We start from the raw sequence: 22,458 nt of genomic DNA, 5'->3' as shown, positions 1-22,458 counted from the left end.
TCCAGAAGTCTGTGGTAGAAGAGAGGGCCTGGCATGATGATAATCTTGTGTACAATTTGGTTTCTGATAGTGCACTGTGTAAACAACACTCACAGAGAGACTGAGGTTGCAGGAAAGCAAGAAGTTTCAGTGGGAAGCACATGAGCAGAATATGCCTTACTGACCATATTGATGAGTGAAGTCTGTGCTGACACAGGCACTTCTTCAGTGGTTGCCAAGTGCTGTATCTAGACCACTTTGAGATTGTCTGATAAATTTGTAGATTGCACCCTGTTGTATTGAGTCCCTTCAACATCTTGTGGATTGCTCATTGTATGGTGTCATTTTTCTGCTCTAGGCATAGGGAATCTGGTTATGTCTCGCACTGGAGTAGTTGGAATTGTCAAATTCTGATGAGTGACGTGATGCAGTTTTGTTGACAATGACAGGGATCATTCATAGAACTGCAACACTGTGAGTTGGCTGAGGGAAATGTGGCAAGAGTGTGCTGTATTGTGGGAAAGGCATTGCCAATGACACTAGCAACTGAGTGTCTGCAACCTCATAGCATCACTGTACCTAGTCACACATGATGAAGAAAATCAGTGCAGAGTACACGTTGACTGACATCCATGATGAGGAAGTGCCATGTGATCACATCCTCAAGATCCAGATTCAGTATGTAGTGCTGATAGCTGTAGATGGTGACTGCAGAGTCGTTTGCCACATGGAGCTGTGTAACGGAACTGCAGCGTGGTTTAAGAGGATGGGCCAGAGATGCAGTACTCACTCCAGAGTCAGAATTGATGACATAATATTGTTGGAGTGAGTGATTGAGGATGTAATGTCTGAAGTCATGGGAGATAATTCATTACTGCAGTGTTAGATGAAACAACTTGAATAGTCTCCTCAGTCTGGTGTGCCTACTGCAGACTGTGTGACTCCTTTAATTAGTCGTAAAGTGGGCAACAGTTATGTGCAGTGTTGCCAAACTATGTTTGAAACCAGCGCCAAACTGTGTTTGAAACCAGCAAAGTTGGTCTCACAAAGTTGTGGCAGCGTGAGGGGCACAGGTACCAGGTGATTGGTAATTTGTTGTGTTTGCATGAAGTTCACTGTCTATGGCTGGGGCTGTGATGCGACAGTGGGCAGAGACTGATCAGGGTCAGTTGGACTCAGCTGCATTGAGACGGTGGGCAGGTCAAAACTTGTTGTGCAATCTTTGTGCAATGGTGTTATTATCGATGGTAGTGACACATTGTCAGTGTTGGAGTGTCCTGCAGATTCTGTCAGCTAATTTGAGCCTGTTATTCAATGATGTATTTTCATGGGAAATCGTGGTGCTCTTAAGGCAGAAGTTTGACCACCCATGAGGTCCAGCAACAGTTGATAATTAACTAGTGTACATAATCTACACCAGAGCTTTGACTGAGTCCTGTTCCCCAATTGTTCATTATAAATCATTTGCTGTAGCTATTTTCCCAGTGCCTTCTCCCAGTGCCCATGACAGGTGTTCAAGAAGAGATGATTTTGTTGCAATGCACTTGTTATCTGTGGGGGTTGCAAGATAATGTCATTTATCACATCAGCGTGCTCTCCTGATTGTTTGAGCAGCATAACAAATTTAGCACCATCATTGGAGACATTATAAGTGGTAAGGATGGTTTTGGCTATTGTGAACCATACAGTAGTTCGGTCTGGGCAAAATGGTGGTAGTTTAGGAAGTGCATTAAGGCATGTGGAGGTGACATCAGTGGGTAGTCATGCTGATCACCAGGATGACATGTGTGGGGGTATAAAAGATGAATGTGTCATATCTGTTTGAAGTCCAGAGGAGAGCACATTAGGAACATCAGAAGTCTGCACATCCAGCTGCACCAGCAATGGGTTGAATGATTTCAAACATGGCATGAAAGACACATCAGGCTAAGCAAACAATCTTGAATCTGATTGATCAGATTGTTGTGGCTCAGAACATACAAGATTTTCATGCAAATCAGGAGTGACAATGAAGTCACACAGCAAACATTTTGACATTATTATCCAATGTTGGAGCACTGCTCTGATGAGTGCCACTTTCATGTTTGATGAATGTGGGTTTCTGAATAGTCAATTGTGAAACACTGCACACTCTGACACTGAAATAGTTGTTTTCTCTTGTGAACTGGAGTGCACATCAGTTACACAAAGACTTCATTGCTGATTGTTAATATCTGAATTAGGATAAAAGTAAATTAGTATATGGTCTTTGTGGGACACCAATGTTGAGTCCTACCCAGGTATATGATCAGAGTGACAGATAACATGTACCTGTATGAGATAGCACTCTCTTTATTACAAAAATAACCACAATATAAGACCACATCCATGCACGAGTCAACCATAGAATTATTGAAACCTCATTCACAGTTTCAAAGATTGCCTGCACAAGACCACAGTTGATAATCAATAATGTTAACATCTCATAGCATGCCCACAAGGTAATTCTATAGACTAGAATAAGTTTTCAATTACAAAGGAAAGCTATAAGGTGCATTGCAACACTTAGACTACTTGGATCATGTAGATATTATTTCAAGCAGCTAAATATAATGACCATAACTAGCCCATATATTTATGAGTGTCTTGTCTTTGTGAAAGAGAAACAAAGTAAATTTGATGGAAGCAGGTCAGTTCATGTTTGGTGACTTTTTCTTGGTAAATATTTGACCAGCCACTGTCCTGTATCCACAATGGATGAACAGGGACGTAACACAAGAAGTGGACATACAATTTTTAATGTGCCATATGGTAGGCTGGCAAAGACCCATAACAGATACAAATACCTTGGTTTTACATACTTCAACAAATTACCTGAAAATGCCACTACAATGCCAGTAAATAAATTTAAAACAGGTCTTGTGAAATGTATGGAAAGTAAGAGAATTTACTCTGCTCAAGGGTCCTTGAGTGTGTGACAAACGACCCAAATTTCTTATGAGAATGAACAATAAATAAACAACAGACTTTTTGTATAACCATATAACTATTTTACCACTGTCTCATATGCTTATTTCAATTTATCTGTTTAATTATTTATTGTGTTTGTCATTCACTTACATATGTGTAGCACATTTATTTTGTAACTGCTCTATAATATAAGTATTTATGCTTACTCTCATTTGCTTAACTATGCTCTGTATCTGTCTCATATTGTTATCTTGTACTTCATGACTTTTGTGTATGTTTTTATTATTATTATTATTATTATTTTATTTAATTTGACTGATACTAATTGCATATAAAGATGCTTAAAGGTGAATAAAGTTTTTGTATTTGTGTTTCTAGGGTCCAGTAGGGAAGCGTGGTCGCAAGGGAGACAAGGGTGATAAAGGAGATCAAGGAGTGCCTGGCCTTGATGCTCCATGTCCACTTGGGCCCGATGGGCTTCCGCTTCCGGGATGTGGGTGGAGACCTCCAAAGGTATGGAAACCATAATTTTCTAAAAACATGCATGATTTGACACTAACACAAATGAATGAAATCTGTATTTTTAGACATAATTGCATTTCCTCTACCTCTAATACATATAGGCATGAATGCCACGGTCATCTTGTAATATAAACAACACATGAATTTATTACTCAGAAAAACCTCCATACAAACCAACAATGAAAATGAACAACACTATGTCAGATAATTTAAAAAAATGTACAAGAGTAAGGTTAGGATGACATTTACATGGAATTAGAATGAAATATTAAATGTGATGTACACATTTGATGTAACTGAATTCACATTTTAAGATAAATATGGAATATACTAATTGAAAGTGAAAGTAAGTAGCCATGGATGAATAGAGAAAGTAGAGCATTTTGTAAATTGAGAAAGAAACATTATCTACTAACAAGAGGAAGAAAACATCCAGTTGTAGGTGAGCTCAGTAAAAATTATACTATTATGTCAGGATAAGTATTTTAAAGGTGACATATTACAAATTCAAGCATCACAGTTACATTTATATGTGATATAGTGATCAACAAATGTGGCATGAGCCATATAACAAGATATTAATTCTATTGAACTGAATGAAATGTTCATCAATAGTCATTCACAATCAACAAGTATTTTTCATTGTCATTTGTTTAAGTTTGAAGAGAAAATATTTCGGGCATCGAGTAAAAAAAAAAGGGGTACACACATGATGAAAAAAGCGAATTATTTAATATATATATATATATATATATAACAAAAGCGGTGAAAGGTTTTGTAGGGGGCCTAAGATCCTGAGAATTCCTTGAAGCTCCGCCTAGACATCAGGAATGGGATTACCTTGGAAGACTTTGTATGTGGTGTTGTCTGAAAGCTGATGCAGTCCCGGAGATGGGAACTAGCCCTTCAGTATATCCTCTCTTCTCGATATCCGCCAGGCCCCAACCTCCGCTAATTTCAAGTTGCCGCCACTCATACCTCACCTGTCTTTCAACAACTTCTTTGTCTCTGTACTTCCGCCTCGACTGACATCTCTGCTCAAACACTTTGCCTTTACAAATGTCTGCTTGCGTCTGTGTATGTGCAGATGGATATGTGTGTGTGTGCGAGTGTATACCTATCCTTTTTTCCCCCTAAGGTAAGTCTCTCCACTCCTGGGATTGGAATGACTCCTTACCCTCTCCCTTAAAACCCACATCCTTTCATCTTTCCCTCTCCTTCCCTCTTTCCTGAAGAATCAACCATCAGTTGCGAAAGCTAGTAATTTTGTGTGTGTGTTTGTGTGTTTTGTTCATTGTGCCTGTCTGCCGGCGCTTTCCCGCTTGGTAAGTCTTATAATCTTTGTTTTATATATATATATATATATATATATATATATATATATATATATATATATATATATATATATATGACTTACCAAGCGGGAAAGCGCCGGCAGACAGGCACATGAACAAAACACACAAACACACTCACAGAATTACTAGCTCTCGCAACCAATGGTTGCTTCTTCAGGAAGGAGAGGGAAAGACGAAAGGATGTGGGTTTTAAGGGAGAGGGTAAGGAGTTATTCCAATCCCGGGAGCGGAAAGACTTCCCTTAGGGGGAAAAAAGGACAGGTGTACACTCGCGCACACACACACACACACACACACACACATATCCATCCGCACATACACAGACACAAGCAGACATATTTAAAGGCCACACAGAATTACGAGCTTTCGCAACTGGCAGTTGCTTCGTCAGGAAAGAAGGAAGGAGAGGGAAAAATGAAAGGATGTGGGTTTTAAGGGAGAGGGTAAGGAGTCATTCCCTAAGGGAAGTCTTTCCGCTCCCGGGATTGGAATGACTCCTTACCCTCTCCCTTAAAACCCACATCCTTTCATTTTTCCCTCTCCTTCCCTCTTTCCTGACGAAGCAACTGCCAGTTGCGAAAGCTTGTAATTCTGTGTGTGTGTTTGTGTGTTTTGTTCATGTGCCTGTCTGCCGGCACTTTCCCGCTTGGTAAGTCTTGGAATCTTTGTTTTTAATATATTTTTCCCATGTGGAAGTTTCTTTCTATTTTATTTATATCATCATTATATAGAAACTTCCACATGGGAAAAATATATTAAAAACAAAGATTCCAAGACTTACCAAGCGGGAAAGCGCCAGCAGACAGGCACAATGAACAAAATACACACACAGAATTACTAGCTTTCGTAACTGATGGTTGCTTCTTCAGGAAGGAGAGGGAAAGACGAAAGGATGTGGGTTTTAAGGGAGAGGGTAAGGAGTCATTACAATCCTGGGAGCGGAAAGACTTCCCTTAGGGGGAAAAAAGGACAGGTGTACATCGCACATACACAGACACAAGCAGACATGTATGCTTGTGTCTGTGTATGTGCGGATGGACATGTGTGTGTGTGTGTGTGTGTGCGAGTGTACATCTGTCCTTTTTTTCCCCTAAGGGAAGTCTTTCCGCTCCCGGGATTGGAATGACTCCTTACCCTCTCCCTTAAAACCTACATCCTTTCGTCTTTCCCTCTCCTTCCTAAAGAAGCAACCATCGGTTGCGAAAGCTAGCAATTGTGTGTGTGTGTTTGTGTGTTTTGTTTATGTGCCTGTCTGCCGGCGCTTTCCCGCTTGGTAAGTCTTGGAATCTTTGTTTTTAATATATTTTTCCCATGTGGAAGTTTCTTTCTATCACCTATTAGCTCTCCAGAGTTAAGAAAACGTGAATTATTTAATGACTGATCCCATGCCCTTTGTCTTACTCTTGTGCTTAAAGACTTTCTTCCTATTTGGCAATAGTTTTACAGCTTTCAGCATTTCTATTATTTCTGTGAAGCTACCTTTTCCCTAAACCATAAATTTCTATGACCATAGTGATGCACTTTAATTTATTTGTCACTTTTTTGCATGTTGTTTGAGGCTGATTTGTCTTGTTGAAGGCATCTATAAATCTATTCAAAAATTTTTCAAAATTTTTGTTACTTAAGGTTAGTGATGGAAAGGCCATTTTGTCCCATTTAGCTTATTATCAAACACAAATAAGTTTTCTTTTGTGGAGTTCCTTTATATGGATTTTTATACCTGTAATGTTGCTCCCTGTCAGCGTTATCTCGATGAATAATACAGAATGAATTGAGTCAGGCCTACCATTTCACGCATCTTTTCTTGAGATAATAGTGTAATTTTTCTGAGCACACCTACAACTGGATATTTTCTTCCTCTTGCTAGTAGATAATGTTTCTTTTTCAATTTACAAAATACTCTAATTTCTCTATTCATGCATGGCTACTAATTTTCACTTTCAATAAGCTTATTCCACATTCATTGTAAAATGTGAATTCAGTTGCATCATATTTTCACACATTTTCACATATGTAATTCACTGTGGCCAATTTATTGAATTTTCCTATGACTTACTTATATTTTTAAATACATTTTTATATATCTAGTTCCCCAGGCCCAAACTGAGGAGCAAATTTCCATGGTCAGGGAATGAGTCAGGATATAAAAACTGCTGGGTATATACTAGAATCAACAATATAACACTGGAATTGCTAATTATTATTATTATTATTATTTTGAGGAAGCCCCCAAAAGAATAGAAGGAGTGAGCCATAAGGGAATTATTTAGTTTAGACTTAAAAAAGTGTGTGGATTACTGCTCAGATCTTTTTGATTCTTGTGGTAGCTTACTGAAAATGGATACAGCGGAATACTTCCCCACTTCTGCACAAGAATCAAGGAGTTGCAATCCTAATGTAAATTGGATTTCTGCCTAGTATTAAATGAATAAAAACTGACAATTCTTGGAATAAGCTCTTACTCTTAACAACAAATGTCATTAAAGAAAATACACTCCTGGAAATTGAAATAAGAACACCGTGAATTCACTGTCCCAGGAAGGGGAAACTTTATTGACACATTCCTGGGGTCAGATACATCACATGATCACACTGACAGAACCACAGGCACATAGACACAGGCAACAGAGCATGCACAATGTCGGCACTAGTACAGTGTATATCCACCTTTCGCAGCAATGCAGGCTGCTATTCTCCCATGGAGACGATCGTAGAGATGCTGGATGTAGTCCTGTGGAATGGCTTGCCATGCCATTTCCACCTGGCGCCTCAGTTGGACCAGCGTTCGTGCTGGGCGTGCAGACCGCATGAGATGACGCTTCATCCAGTCCCAAACATGCTCAATGGGGGACAGATCCGGAGATCTTGCTGGCCAGGGTAGTTGACTTACACCTTCTAGAGCACGTTGTGTGGCACGGGATACATGCGGACGTGCATTGTCCTGTTGGAACAGCAAGTTCCCTTGCCGGTCTAGGAATGGTAGAACGATGGGTTCGATGACGGTTTGGATGTACCGTGCACTATTCAGTGCCCCTCGACGATCACCAGAGGTGTACGGCCAGTGTAGAAGATCGCTCCCCACACCATGATGCCGGGTGTTGGCCCTGTGTGCCTTGGTCGTATGCAGTCCTGATTGTGGCGCTCACCTGCACGGCGCCAAACAGGCATACGACCATCATTGGCACCAAGGCAGAAGCGACTCTCATTGCTGAAGACGACACGTCTCCATTCGTCCCTTCATTCACGCCTATCGCGACACCACTGGAGGCGGGCTGCACGATGTTGGGGCATGAGCAGATGATGGCCTAAAAGTGTGCGGGACCGTAGCCAGCTTCATGGAGACGGTTGCGAATGGTCCTCGCCGATACCCCAGGAGCAACAGTGTCCCTAATTTGCTGGGAAGTGGCGGTGCGGTCCCCTACAGCACTGTGTAGGATCCTGCAGTCTTGGCGTGCATCTGTGCATCGCTGTGGTCCGGTCCCAGGTCGATGGGCACGTGCACCTTCTGCCGACCACTGGCGACAACATCGATGTACTGTGGAGACCTCACGCCCCACGTGTTGAGCAATTCGGCGGTACGTCCACCCGGGCTCCTGCATGCCCACTATACGCCCTCGCTCAAAGTCCGTCAACTGCACATACAGTTCACGTCCATGCTGTCGTGGCATGCTACCAGTGTTAAAGACTGTGATGGAGCTCTGTATGCCATGGCAAACTGGCTGACACTGACGGCGGCGGTGCACAAATGCTGCGCAGCTAGCGCCATTCGACGGCCAACACCGCGGTTCCTGGTGTGTCCGCTGTGCCGTGCGTGTGATCATTGCTTGTACAGCCCTCTCACAGTGTCTGGAGCAAGTATGGTGGGTCTGACACACTGATATCAATGTGTTCTTTTTTCCATTTCCAGTAGAGTATGTATTGAGAGGCCAATAGAAGAATTTCGAGACTTCTGAACAGGGGTTGACAAGAAGCTGGTGACCTTACACAAAAAATTACTCAAACTGCCAGTTTCTGAACCAAAAATATCCTTTGTGCATGAGAAGTGTTATCACAGAAGATAATGCCGTGTGTCATATGCAAAATAAAATAAGTGAAGTAGACTAATTTTCATGTTGGACTATCAGTTATTGCAGATACTTTTCTAATGGTAAATATAGCAGTTTTTTAACAAGATCCTGAATGTGCACTTACCACAGCAGCTTCCTGTCTACCTGAACACCTAATAACATGACTGTTCAGACTTGCTAAACAAATGCCCATTCCGTGTACTCAGAATGTCAGTCTTAGTTGGAGTGTGTGTTAAAAACTGTAAAAACTGAATCTTACTGTAATTTTGCATCCATTTATTTTCTATAATCCATGAACGTATGACTAGAACTGTGGTAAATTGATACATTGCCTATGTTGCACTCCACATCCTTCACTACTAAGCTAGTGTCATAGAGAAACAGGAATATTCTAGAATTGCCTGTTATATCAGAAGGCATACAATTTATTTATAGTAAACAGTATGGTCCCAGTACGATCCCTGTGACAACACAAATACAAACTCAAACACACATTCAACCATGCCACAATGAGACACTACATCACAGTCATTCTCATTACCATGGAGAATTACATTTGCTGTTTGTTCTTAAAATACAAGAGGATCTAGTTGTGAACAGCTCCTCTTATTTCACAATGGTCCAACTACTGCAGTGATATTTTATGATCACCACAACCAAACACTTAAGTTAAATCAAAGAATTCTATGTCTCTTACTTGTGTGCAAGGAATATAGTTTTCCACTTCATGTTGACTGTGCCTATAGTTAACCATATCTGACTTTGCTTTATGGGATTCTCAGGATTATGCACAACATGTTACACCTCCTTCAACACCACATCTTCCTGCAGTAACAGCAGAGCCTGCTGAGAGTGATTATGGGGATCCTGGTGAAGGAGAAGAAGATTATGATGAATATGAGGAGCATGGTAATGGTAACTACAACAATCAGCCCTCCAGATACCGACATTAACACATGGGTAAGTCTATTTTGTGATAGCTGGGAAAGAGTGTATATCTATGTGCAAATGACAAAAATTATGGAAATTTCTTCTTACATAAGTTAGAAAGTTTTTAAAGATTTCCTACCTTGTATTAAATACATCAAAACAAAGTTCCCAGAAAATCGTGCTAGGTAAATGGGCAACTAATTAACTGTACTTCTAATGCTTGTATATTTTTATCTACTGCATTTTTCAAGAAACTATCATTTTTCAAAGCATTTTTACTGCATTTAAAACCTCTTGAAAAGAGGAGTTTGGTGACATAATATTTGGTAATAACTGCAGTAAAAGTTTTGCAAAAGTATATGTGTAATATTTTAAATACAAGTGCCAAGGTAGATAGTGCAATGCTGTTTCTACTCCACTGAAGGTGTTAACATCACTGAGCAGATCTGAGTACACTGCCACTGCACTTAGGGATGGTGGAGATGGGATTAAATTTAATAGGGTCAGACATTGTGTCCTGTATCACACTGGTTACTAAAAAGGATGTATAGAAGTTTATTTTGTGAAAATAGCAGTGGTACTGCAAAACATGACATAAAAACCTGCATTGTAAGTTTTGTCTACAATATCTGTGAACCAACAACAACCCCAAAAGCTGTTGAAAAGAAAACAATGACAATAATGCAGCATTACCTAATCCTTTCACAGGCACATTGCCATTATTTTAAATCCACAAAGCCACTTGATAATGTGAAGAAACACCTGAAACCTGTTACATATCTTATAATATGATGTAAAAGTTTTCAGTAAATATATATTTAGCTCAAATCATCATTCAGTAAATATATATGTAACTCAAATCACCATTTTCTTTTGCCTTTCCCAGGGCTGATTCATACTCCATATGTTGCTCCTATTTCCATGAACTTTTCCATTTGCTTATGCAAGATGTGGTGGTGTGCTACAGCTACATGTCAGTGGACGGTTTATAGTCATAGTGAAGTAAATCATTGAACTATGATTTGGAGAAACTGAATTTTTTGTGCATTTACTAAAACCAAACATCTCTTTCATTTATAAGTAAAATGGGATCCCATTTATTTAAAAAAATTAAATATTATGAATTATCATGACAATGCTATTAATGTTCCAGTTGCCATTAATGCTCGAGTTTCATGCTCCTGTTTCATGCTCCTGTTTCATGCTTCAGTTTCATGAGGGGACTGTCATTTCAACTGCTATGAGTTTTGATCTCTAAATAGATTTTTTGCCAGTACAGTAATTTTTATAGAATGTTATTTTTGGTCAAATTTTATGGTTATGATAAAACAAGACATAAACAGTATCTAAATAAAAAGAAGAGTAAAAAAGCAGCTTCATAAACGTACAAAACATTTGGAAAGCAGAACAAAGAATGTATCATCAGATTAAATACTTATTATGATTTTCATAGATATTGATTGAGTATCTGTACATGAGTATGTACAAAGCAAAGAACACACTGTTAAGTTTCTGCTTAACTTTAACTGCTAACTGCAAACCTCCAGAATATAATTCTTCAAATTGTGGAGTGACATATGTGCTATTTAGTACACTGTGTTTTTATAGTTATTTAAATATAAAGTGGGATGAAATCAGGAGAGGACTCAAGTTAAATAAAGTCATTGCCTTATCATATAATTTCTTTAAGTATGTTTTATTCAGTAATTGCTTAAATACATTTTATTCAGTAGTTGCATTGGTGCTAAAACAAAATGTGCAGGGCAATGCTGCACACAGATATTCTTTTGTATAAAAGAGGGTGCATCTCCAAGAAATTCTGGCAAGAAGTCTTTGAGGAAATCAGCACAAATGCAGACAGTTACTGTCTTTTCAATAAACTGCAGCCCAATGGCAAAGTCATTAAGAATTATACACCACACGTGCATGCTTTACTGTTGCTGAATTTCAACTATACTGCCCAGTAATGCATATTGAGCAAATCTACACGTCTACAGTTGACAAATATAATTTCATCAGTGAACAGTATGATAAAATCTACAAAATAAAGTTTATTGCCAAAAATAACATTCATGATGCTACTGATGAAGCTGATAAGGGAATCTTGTGAATGGATTTGAAGATTTTGCTACACCAGTTAACAAACTCTTGTTATCATTGTTATGATACAAGCTACATAATAGGATATCATACAACATATACTTCATTGACTTGTTTGACATGTATATCACATTCACTGTACACTAAAAGAATACTGAAGTTTTCTTCATCACTAAAGTTCATACTTTACACACTGTCACAAACACAAAGACACTAGAATTCTTTCACGCCAATAACAACAGGTTCCCACTGTTCCTGACATTCACTTGAATCATATTCAAGTAATGTTTGTCCCTTTAGCAGGGCAGAGAAAGTAGCTTGTTGCCAGTCTTAGCACTTATATTTACAAAATTGTCTGTATTCTGTTCAAAATTATATTCAGATTGACAGTTGGTCATGAAAATTGGAAGTGTGGAGCAGAATTGCCTCATAAACTGACTATTGGATCTTTGTATTAACTACCATTCAGCTCCAAGTTGCAACTGAAAACCTTATAGAAAAACTCAGCTCATTAATAACTAAGTTGCCCTATCATATTGTCATTACTGGAGGAGACTTTAACCATGCAGCAATTGACTGACATAATAAAATTTTTGTAATTGGTGTACATAACAAGACATCATGCGAAACAATACTAAGTGCTTTCTCTGAAGCCTACACAGAACAAATATTTCAGAGACCACATATGATGAAAATATATTAGAGCAACACCAAAAATAACAAGCATGAAAGTGTTACAGAGATGTTAAGCCAACTACAGTGGCAGGTGCTACAAGGGAGGCCCTCTGTATCAAGGTGTGGCTTACTATTAAAAAACTAAGTAACCCCACACTTTTAAGCTCCTAGATGAGTCAACCAATACATTGCTTCCTACTATGTATATTTTACAAAAAAAATCATTAAGGTAAAATTAGAGAGACTTGAACACACTTAGAGGCATCCCGGCAATTATTCTTCTTAGAATTCATTAGCAAGTAGAACAAGAAAACAGGGAGCTGATAGTGGTTCGCAACATAGCCTCTGCCAGACAGTGTATGTTGACTTGCAGAGTATAGATATAGATGTGGATGCAGATGTTCCTACAGAACTATGACTCATGGTTTCCCTAAAACACAGAAGATTGAAGTTGAACAGAAGCAAAGATAAGTGTGGATAACTCAAGGGACCTTGTGCCAGGAGGGGAGAGCTCCACCTAATTCAGAGGAAAAGCTGCACTCAAAAGCTGCAACCCTATTATCACTAGTATTGTAAAATCTGACAGTTTGCTATCAGACAAGCCATGTTTAAAAATTAAATGCTCTAAGAAATATCCAAAAACAGTTTGTAACATTATTGAAGAAAAAGCTAACAACTATGATGATACAATGAAACTGATCACGCAAAAGTAGTATGGCAAAAATGATGACTCTTTCACAGCACTGGCCATGAAATTCATTGGCAGAAAAACTGCACCCATACCTAATGTTTTGAAAAATTTATGAGGTCACTAAAAAGTAGAAAATCTGCCAGCTATGGTGATATTGTTAGCAATACATTACATTATTTTTCTGTTACCTTTCTAATCAATCAATGACTTGGGGAATATTTTCTGATAGACTTACATATGCTGCAGTGAAACCCACCTATAAAACTGGACACAAGCAAACCACATCTAATCAAAAATCTACTTCACTCCTCCAAATCTGTACATAAGTATTTGAGGAAGTGGCCTATGTCAGAATAGTGTGTCATGTAACTGAGCAGAATTTATTAACTACCTCACAGTTTAGCTTTCATAAAGGATTCTCCACACAGAAAGCAATGCAGTACTTTACAAATGATGTGTTGGCAGAGCCAAATATGATAAATTATTGAGGTGGTATATTTTGTAACCTTGCCAAAGTCTGAGAGCCTGTGAATCAAAAAATTCCACTGGGCAAACTAAAGTACTGTGGTATTAATGGAGTCCCTTTTTCATGTATTTACAGATTGTGTCATGTGCATACGACCACCCTCAGAACTGGAGAATATAATATGTGAGGTTGTGCAAGGATTGATAATGTTTCTTTACCTACTTTTCACCTATATACATCATTTTCCAATGACATTCAAGGACAGAACAAAGACACTAATATCTGAAAACAGCACAAACATACCAACCAAAGGTCCAAAGTTAATGTCTGCAAATGCAGCTCATATGACAGATGAACTAGTTTACATGTAACAAATTTGTTTGTGTGGCCATTCTCCATAGCAAGCACAGAAATATAGTTTACATGTGTTTCACAGTAAAAATCTTTGGTCTTAATTTCACAAAGACTCATAATATGCCTTTTTAATCTGGCAATAAAAGCCTGTTAGCATCAGGAGACAATAATAGTCATAACTAAATAAAACTTCGTGCCAAAATTCCTTGGGTTGACATTGGCTAACAAGTCAGAATAGAGTCAACACAGATGAAGTAATTCAGAAGCATGGTTCAGCGTCTCCTTTACTGACAATCGTCTCTCTTTTTTTGTGATCTAAAGACAGTAATGGAGGGTTATATTGCATATTTTCACTACTTGATGCCTTATGGAGCTACCTTCTGGAGCAGCACACCTAACATTAAGTGTGTGTTCAGAAGAAGCAAGGCAACAAATATGTTGTGAAAAATAAATAACCAAATATCTTGCAGAAACCTTTTTAAGGATCTTAAGAGTTCTTAAATTCACTTCCCAACACAGATTTCCCTCAATGGCTTTTGTCACTAACAATTAAAATTAGTTTCATTTAAATGTGATGCAGATAATAACAACACAAAACACAAAAATAATTTTCATCATGACTTTGCCACCACATCAATGAAGTTGGTGCTATTATGCCAATAACAATACTAACAATATTAATAACAACTTTATTTTTATTACGCCATTACAGTGAAAGACAACATCAAATACATAGTACAGGATGGTTAATGACACAAAATACAATAGGTCAACTACCGACATTACAACTTTATATTAAAAGCAGCTGACAAACACAGTATCACAGTATTGCCCTGGTATTCATTTTGCCAATTTTATATTAGAGGCTTAAAAAAAGAATGCTTTTCTAGGTATCAAAACAAAAAAATTCATTTCCATGTATTCATGAATACCCCTTTGAAATTATGAAACAGTCATGCAAAGGAATGTACAAATGTATGAGTACAGTATCCAAATCAAGAAAGTGATCCTGGACAGTTTCTGTATGCTAGCTGCAACTGCTTCACATGTCCACAAAGTAGTTTTATAAATATCTCTGTGGCAATGCCTGTTCATAGCTCTCTAGGCAGCTACTGTTTTTGTCTACAGTCATTTGCACTTGACAGTTGACAGCTGTCAAACATGCTGTCAGGTACCAAGGATATCCTTAATTTCACTTGACTGTACGAGTATCTTAGGAAGGAAGGAAGATTGGGTTTAACAACCCATCAACATTGAACTCATTACATGTACAGCACAAGCTCAGATTGTGTCAAAGACAGGGGAAGAAATCAACCATGCCATTTCAAAGAATCCATCATGGCATTTGCATGGAGCGATTTAGCAAAATCATCAAAAACCCAAATCTGGATGGCTGGACATGGGTTTGAACCATCATCCTCCTGAACATAAGTCCAGTGTGTGCTACTGGGCCACCTCGTTCAGTGAGTGTCTCAGTAGTAAAGAATAAATGTATTAAAGCTTAATGCTTGATACAGCATTTTCATGCATCTAAGTGTTTATGATGTCATATCTCTTGAACTATGTATCTTACAGTGATGTATTTGTGTAGGTACATTCAGTGGCATATGTCAATACTGCCTTCAAAATATGTCATTAATAAATTGAAACATCTAGCATGAAGCAGCAGTTTTTCATGCATCTCTGTGCTTAAGACATCGTATCTCCTGATCTGTGTCTCATACACTTATATAATTTTGCAGCTACATTCAGCAGCAAATGTGGATACTGTCTGAAAAATGTGTTGAGAATGGAGTTAGTTGAAAATAAGTACAAGGTGTACAACTTTGCTTCCGCCATTTGATGATAGGTGGCGACAACGGCTAGTAGCGGTCGAAAGAAACACATCACAGGCATCAAGCATTTAGCTTGGATCTCGGTCAACATAATCTCGTTCAAGCATTTGTTGATTTTTGTCTGCATCATAAAGTTGTTAGTGATTGAAAATATCAGTTTACTAGCGTAATTCTCGTTATTTGCAGGAGGTGTTACTGTTTTGTTTCAATATGGAGGATACAGCGGCTGAGTCTCATCGAATGCTCTCAAGCACATATGGTAGGGACACTATTAGTGAAAAGACATGGCGTGAGTGGTTTCAAAGCTTCAAGAATATTGATTTTAATGTCATAGACTGGCATAGTGGTGGAAGAGAGAAAGTTTTCAAAGATGCAGTGTGCTCCCTGCCACTGTTGGATAAGCAGCAGCCAGCTTCTTCTTCCTCTTCTTCTTCTTCTTTCTTGGCTCTAAAGCTCATGATGAGCCTTGGCCTCTTCTACAATTTCCTTCCATCTCTCTCAGTCCTTTGCCAATACTCTCCAGTTTCTATAGCCCATTTTCCTAAGATCTTTGTTTACTCCATCTTCCCATCTGGCTCTTGGTCGACCACGTCCTCTGCCAGCAGCAAGTCGTATACTCTTAGCTCACTTATTGGTTACGTAGTTTACTTCTTAATTTCTTTGCATGTTTTTGGGTACTTGCATTGTTTAATTAATAAATTTTGGATGTATTACAGTATTTGAGAGTTGTAGCATCGCACTTTAGTACCTGAATAGTGTAAAATCGCGTAGTCTCTTTCTGCTGCTGAGCAGTGTGTCAGCAGTATGCAAGAAGCAGCATTACTGCATTTACTAGGCAATCTTGTATTTTAATAACCATTTAAATTTTGTGTCAAATTGTTGGTGCTCTCTGTAGATTAGTTCAGACGTTCTTTGCACAACAGTTTTTTTTAGCATGGATAGGGACTGCGATTGCTGTGTTCAGATGTAAGCTGAGTTGGCATCCCTTCGCTCCCAGCTTCAGGCAGTGTTGGCTTTGGTCACACAGCTTCAGGCTGTTGCCAATGGGCATCACTGTGGGGGTCCAGATGGGGGTTTGTTAGGAACGGCCAGCTTGTCCCACGCATCCACCGACTGGAACTAAGGCTGTGGCTGCCCGGGATACTGCCCACATTGAGGGTGACCCCTCACCCGTGGTAGAGTGGGAGGTCGTCTCAAGGTGTGGCAGGGGGCGAAACACATTCCAGAGGGCTGAACAGAAGGCCTCTCCAGTTTGCCTGACAAACTGGTTTCAGGCTCTGTCTCTGGCTGATACTGATCTTTGGCCAGATATGGCTGCTTGTCCTGTTCCAGAGGTTGCCCCTCAGTCTGCAAGATCCGGGCAGTCGCAGAGGGTGGGCTTACTGGTAGTTGGGAGCTCCAATGTCAGGCACGTAATAGGGCCCCTTAGGGATATGGCAGCAAGAGATGGGAAGAAAACCAATGCGCACTCTGTGTGCATACCGTGGGGAGTCATTCCAGATGTGGAAAGGGTCCTTCCAGATGCCATGAAGGGTACAGGGTGCACCCATCTGCAGGTGGTCGCTCATGTCGGCACTATGCATCAAAGAAAATCCTCTCTGGCTTCCAGCAGCTATCTGATTTGCTGAAGACTGTCAGTCTTGCTAGCGAGATGAAAGCAGAGCTCACCATCTGCAGCATCATCGACAGGACTGACTGCAGGCCTTTGGTACAGAGCCGAGAGGAGGATCTGAATCAGAGGCTGAGATGGTTCTGCAACCGTGGGTGTTTTTTTTAGCTTAGATGGCCTTGGGCAAGTACAGAAAGGGCAACAGCCTCAAAGGGTTCAGGGCAAAGTCAGGACATGCAGGGACCAAGCAGCAATCGGTATTGTAATTGTAAACTGTCGAAGCTGCATTGGTAAAGTACCGGAACTTCAAGCACTGATAGAAAGCACCAAAGCTGAAATCATTATAGGTACGGAAAGCTGGCTCAAGCCAGAGATAAATTCTGTCGAAATTTTTACAAAGGCACAGACAGTGTTTAGAAAGGATAGATTGCATGCAACTGGTGGTGGCGCGTTTGTGCTGTTAGTAGTAGTTTATCCTGTAGTGAAATAGAAGTGGATAGTTCCTGTGAATTATTATGGGTGGAGGATACACTCAACAACTGAGCTAGGTTAATAATTGGCTCATTTTACTGACCTCTCAACTCAACAGCATTAGTGGCAGAACAAGTAAGAGAAAATCTGGAATTCATTTCAAATAAATTTTCTCAGCATGTTATAGTCTTAGGTGAAGATTTCAGTTTAGCAGATGTAGACTGGGACACTCAGATGTTTAGGACGGATGGTAGGGACAGACCATCGAGTGACATTATACTGAGTGCACTATCCGCAAATTACCTCAAGCAATTAAACAGAGAAATAACATGTGGAGGTAGCATCTTGGACCTACTGATAACAAACAGACCCGAACTTTTCGACTCTGTAAGCCCAGAACAGGGAATCAGTTATCATAAGGCCATTCCAACATCCCTGAATATGGAAGTAAATAGGAATATAAAAAAAAGGGAGGAAGATTTATATGTTTAGCAAGAGTAATAGAAGGTAGATTCAGACTACCTAACAGATCAAAATGAAAATTTCTGTTCCGCCACTCACAATGTTGAGTGTTTATGGAAAAAGTTCAAGGCAATCTTAAAATGCATTTTAGACAGGTACGTGACGAGTAAAACTGTGAGGGATGGGAAAAACCAACCGTGGTTCAACAACAAAGTTAGGAAACTACTGCAAAAGCAAAGGGAGCTTCACTGCAAGTTTAAACGCAGCCAAAACCTCTCAGACAAACAGAAGCTAAACAATGTCAATGTTAGCATAAGGAGGGCTATGCATGAAGTGTTCAGTGAATTTGAAAGTAAAATTCTATGTACCGACTTGACAGAACATCCTAGCAAGTTCTGGTCTTATGTTAAATCAGCAAGTCGCTCGAAACAACATATCCAGACACTCCGGGATGATGATGGGATGGAAACAGAGGATGACACGCGTAAAGCTGAAATACAAATACCTTTTTCCAAAGCTGTTTCACAGTGGAAGACTCCAGTGCAGTTCCTTCTCTAAATCGTGGAGCAAACAAAAAAATGGCTGACATTGAAATAAGTGTCCAAGGAATAGAAAAGCAACTGGAATCACTCAACAGAGGAAAGTCCACTGAACCTGATGGGATACCAATTCGATTCTACACAGAGTATGTGAAAGAACTTGCCCCCCTTCTAACAGCCATGTACCGCAAGTCTCTAGAGGAACAGAAGGTTCCAAATGATTGGAAAAGAGCACAGGTAGTCCCAGTCTTCAAGAAGGGTCGTCGAGCAGATGCGCAAAACTATAGATCTATATCTCTGACGTCGATCTGTTGTAGAATGTTTTTTGCTCGTGTATCATGTCATTTCTGGAAACCCAGAATCTACTCTGTAGGAATCAACATGGATTCTGGAAACAGCGATTGTATGAGACCCAACTCGCTTTATTTGTTCATAAGACCCAGAAAATATTAAATACAGGCTTCCAGGCAGATGCCATTTTACTTGACTTCCGCAAGGCATTCAATACAGTTCCACACTGTCGTCTAATAAACAAAGTAAGAGCTTACGGAACATCAGACCAGCTGTGTAGCTGGATTGAAGAGTTTTTAGCAAACAGAACACAGCATGTTGTTCTCAATGGAGAGATGTCTACAGACATAAAAGTAACCTCTGACGTGCCACAGGGGAGTATTATGGGACCATTGCTTTTCACAATATATATAAATGATCTATTAGATATAAATAAAATAGAAAGAAACTTCCACATGGGAAAAATATATTAAAAACAAAGATTCCAAGACTTACCAAGCAGGAAAGTGCCGGTAGATAGGCACAATAAATAAAACGCACAAACACACACACAGAATTTCGAGCTGCTTCATCAGGAAAGAGGGAAGGAAAACGAAAAGGAAAGATGAAAGGATGTGGGTTTTAAGGGAGAGGGTAAGGAGTCATTCCAATCCCAGGAGCGGAAAGACTTACCTTAGGGGGAAAAAAGGATAGGTATATACTCGCGCGCACACACACACACACACACACACACACACACACACACACACACACACACATATCCATCCATACATACACAGACACAAGCCTGTGGCATGAATGTAAAATTAGAGAGATTCAAGCACGCGCGGAGGCTTTCTGGCATTCGTTCTTCCCGCGAACCATACGCGAGTGGAACAGAAAAGGGAGGTAATGACTGTGGCATGTAAAATGCCCTCCACCACCCACCATTGGGTGGCTTGCAGAGGATAAATGTAGATGTAGATATAGATGCAGAATTGGAGACACTGCTGAGTGAAGACTCACATCAGGCTCAAGTAGAATTGTCACGATTAGTAGGAGTGACACAGCAAGCCATTTAAAAATGTCTCAAGGCTATGGGCATGATTCAGAAGGAAGGAAATTGGGTCCTATGTGAGCTGAAACCAAAAGACATTAAATGGCGTTTGTGTGTTTGTGAACAGTTCAGAGGCAAAAACGGAAAGGACCAGGGGTGAAAAATGGGTTCATTATGATAACCCTAAATGCAAAAAATCATGGGGATATCCCAGCCAGGCTTCCACAGCGATGCCAAACCGTATATTCTTGGCTCCAAGATCATGCTCCGCATTTGGTGGGACCAGCTTGGCGTCGTGTGCCATGAGGTGTTAAAACCAAGTGAAACAATCATAGCCACTTGTTATTAAATGCAATTAATGCATCTTAGCACAAGATTAAAAGACAAAGGGCTGCAATACAGTGAGAGGCAGGATAAAGTGATTTTGCAGCATGACAACACTCAACCACCCACCGTATTCTCCAGACATTTCTCTCTCTAACTATCACCTGTTTAGATCAATGGCGCATGGCCTGGCTGATCAACACTTCCGATCTCATGAAGAAGTCACAAATTCGATCGATTCATGGATCACTTCAAAAGATGAACAATTTTTTCGACATGGTATTCATACACTCTCTGAAAGATGGGATAAAGTAGTGCCCAGTGATGGAATATACTTTGAATAATACATGTGCCACTAGTTTGTTTCATTAAAGCCTCAAATGTTGGGAAAAAATGGCGGAAGCAAAGTTGCACATCTTGTAATAAATTTAAACATGATGTATATTGCAGCAGTTTTTCAGGCATCTCAGCATTTATGATGTCATACTTCCAGAACTATGTTGGGTAGGTAGTTACTATCCCGCAAAAATTGTTGTCTGACCTTGAAGGATATGTGTACCAAGTTTGGTTGAAATCATTCTTGTAGCTTAGGAGGACATCTGTAAGCTTCCCCCCCCCCCCCCCCCCCCCCCTCCTAGTATACACAAATACATGCATTCATACATTTTTGTAACATGTATGAATTAATAAATACATATATATCATAGAAAGAGTGGATAACAGAGAACAGAGCAGTCATTTATTTATTTTTGAGTTCCATGAATCCTTCAAATGAGAGCATCGGTAGGATGTATTACATGCAGATTATTGCAGTAATAACCATAGGTAAATGGTCATAAGGCTTACAGTCCAAATCATATGTAAACAGATACATAATAAGAGAAGTCCAAATGTTAAGTTACTGTCTCAAAATAATGGTAGTAATATTAGTCATGTAAACAAATTATGAGGCTTAGACTGTAACTTACATATGTAACTTTCTGACAGTGCTGTATAATAATTTCAAATAGTAATGCTTACAATTCAGTTCACAAAGTATAACACATTGTAAAAAAAAAAATATGTAAAGAGTAGAAAGAGCTTTCTGAAAGATGAAGATTTGGCTGTTTTCTGAATTTAGTCAGATTGTCAATGACTGATTTGATACGATCTGTAAGTTTATTGTATACTATTACGATTGAATAATGTAACATACTGAGATTATTTTGTTTGTCTTTGAAGATCATGTTTAACTATGTAGGAAAAGACAGATTGCTTCTTTACAGTGAGTAGTACTCTGTCTTTTCTTCAATTGTTGATATTCCTACCTGGAGTTTCATTGTTTGAAGATCATGTTTACTTCTTATGTCATGACCATGATATGCACTGTTCATTTTGTACACTGTACAATTCTTGTTGACAAAGCACATAAGTGAAAAATTGTATTGGTGTGGCATATTATGGATCCCCAGCAGTTTGAATAAATTTCTGCAAGAGCATCTACTCATTATCCTGATAAACCTCTTCTGTGCTACAAAGATATTATTTGTTTGTGACTGATTTCCCCCCCCCCCAGCGAAAGTGGGCATGGTGCTACAGTAAAGGATGTTAGTGGCGCCAAAGCTAGCATCCAGTCCCTAGTGAATGGGACAGGAACTGAAATTGAGGGTAGCAAAGCAAAAGGTGACATGCTTAAATGTTCCTTTACAAAATGAAACCCAAGAAAATTGCCCCAGTTTAACCCTTGTACCACTGAAATAATGAGTGAAATCAGTGGTATTGAGAAACAGCCGAAATCTTTAAAACTGAATAAATCTCAAAAAA

At 39.3% G+C, this 22,458-nt stretch overlaps 1 protein-coding gene across 5 annotated transcripts in view; it reads left to right on the top strand.

The window, feature by feature from the left end:
- LOC126360585 (collagen alpha chain CG42342-like) overlaps nucleotides 1-22,458 on the top strand; it is a 1,334,941-nt gene that overhangs the window by 1,269,732 nt on the left and 42,751 nt on the right. For all 5 annotated transcript variants that reach the window (XM_050007726.1, XM_050007725.1, XM_050007724.1 and 2 more), the window contains 2 exons: nucleotides 3,307-3,441; nucleotides 9,655-9,832. In XM_050007726.1, the coding sequence (XP_049863683.1) occupies nucleotides 3,307-3,441; nucleotides 9,655-9,825 (306 nt within the window). In that variant the 3' untranslated portion in view covers nucleotides 9,826-9,832. The remainder of the gene's footprint in view (nucleotides 1-3,306; nucleotides 3,442-9,654; nucleotides 9,833-22,458) is intronic.

The sequence above is a fragment of the Schistocerca gregaria genome, chromosome 1 (genome assembly GCF_023897955.1).
Source record: "Schistocerca gregaria isolate iqSchGreg1 chromosome 1, iqSchGreg1.2, whole genome shotgun sequence".
NCBI lineage: Eukaryota > Metazoa > Arthropoda > Insecta > Orthoptera > Acrididae > Schistocerca > Schistocerca gregaria.
Note: the sequence above shows the minus strand (reverse complement) of the source record. Positions and strands in the feature narration are given on the sequence as shown.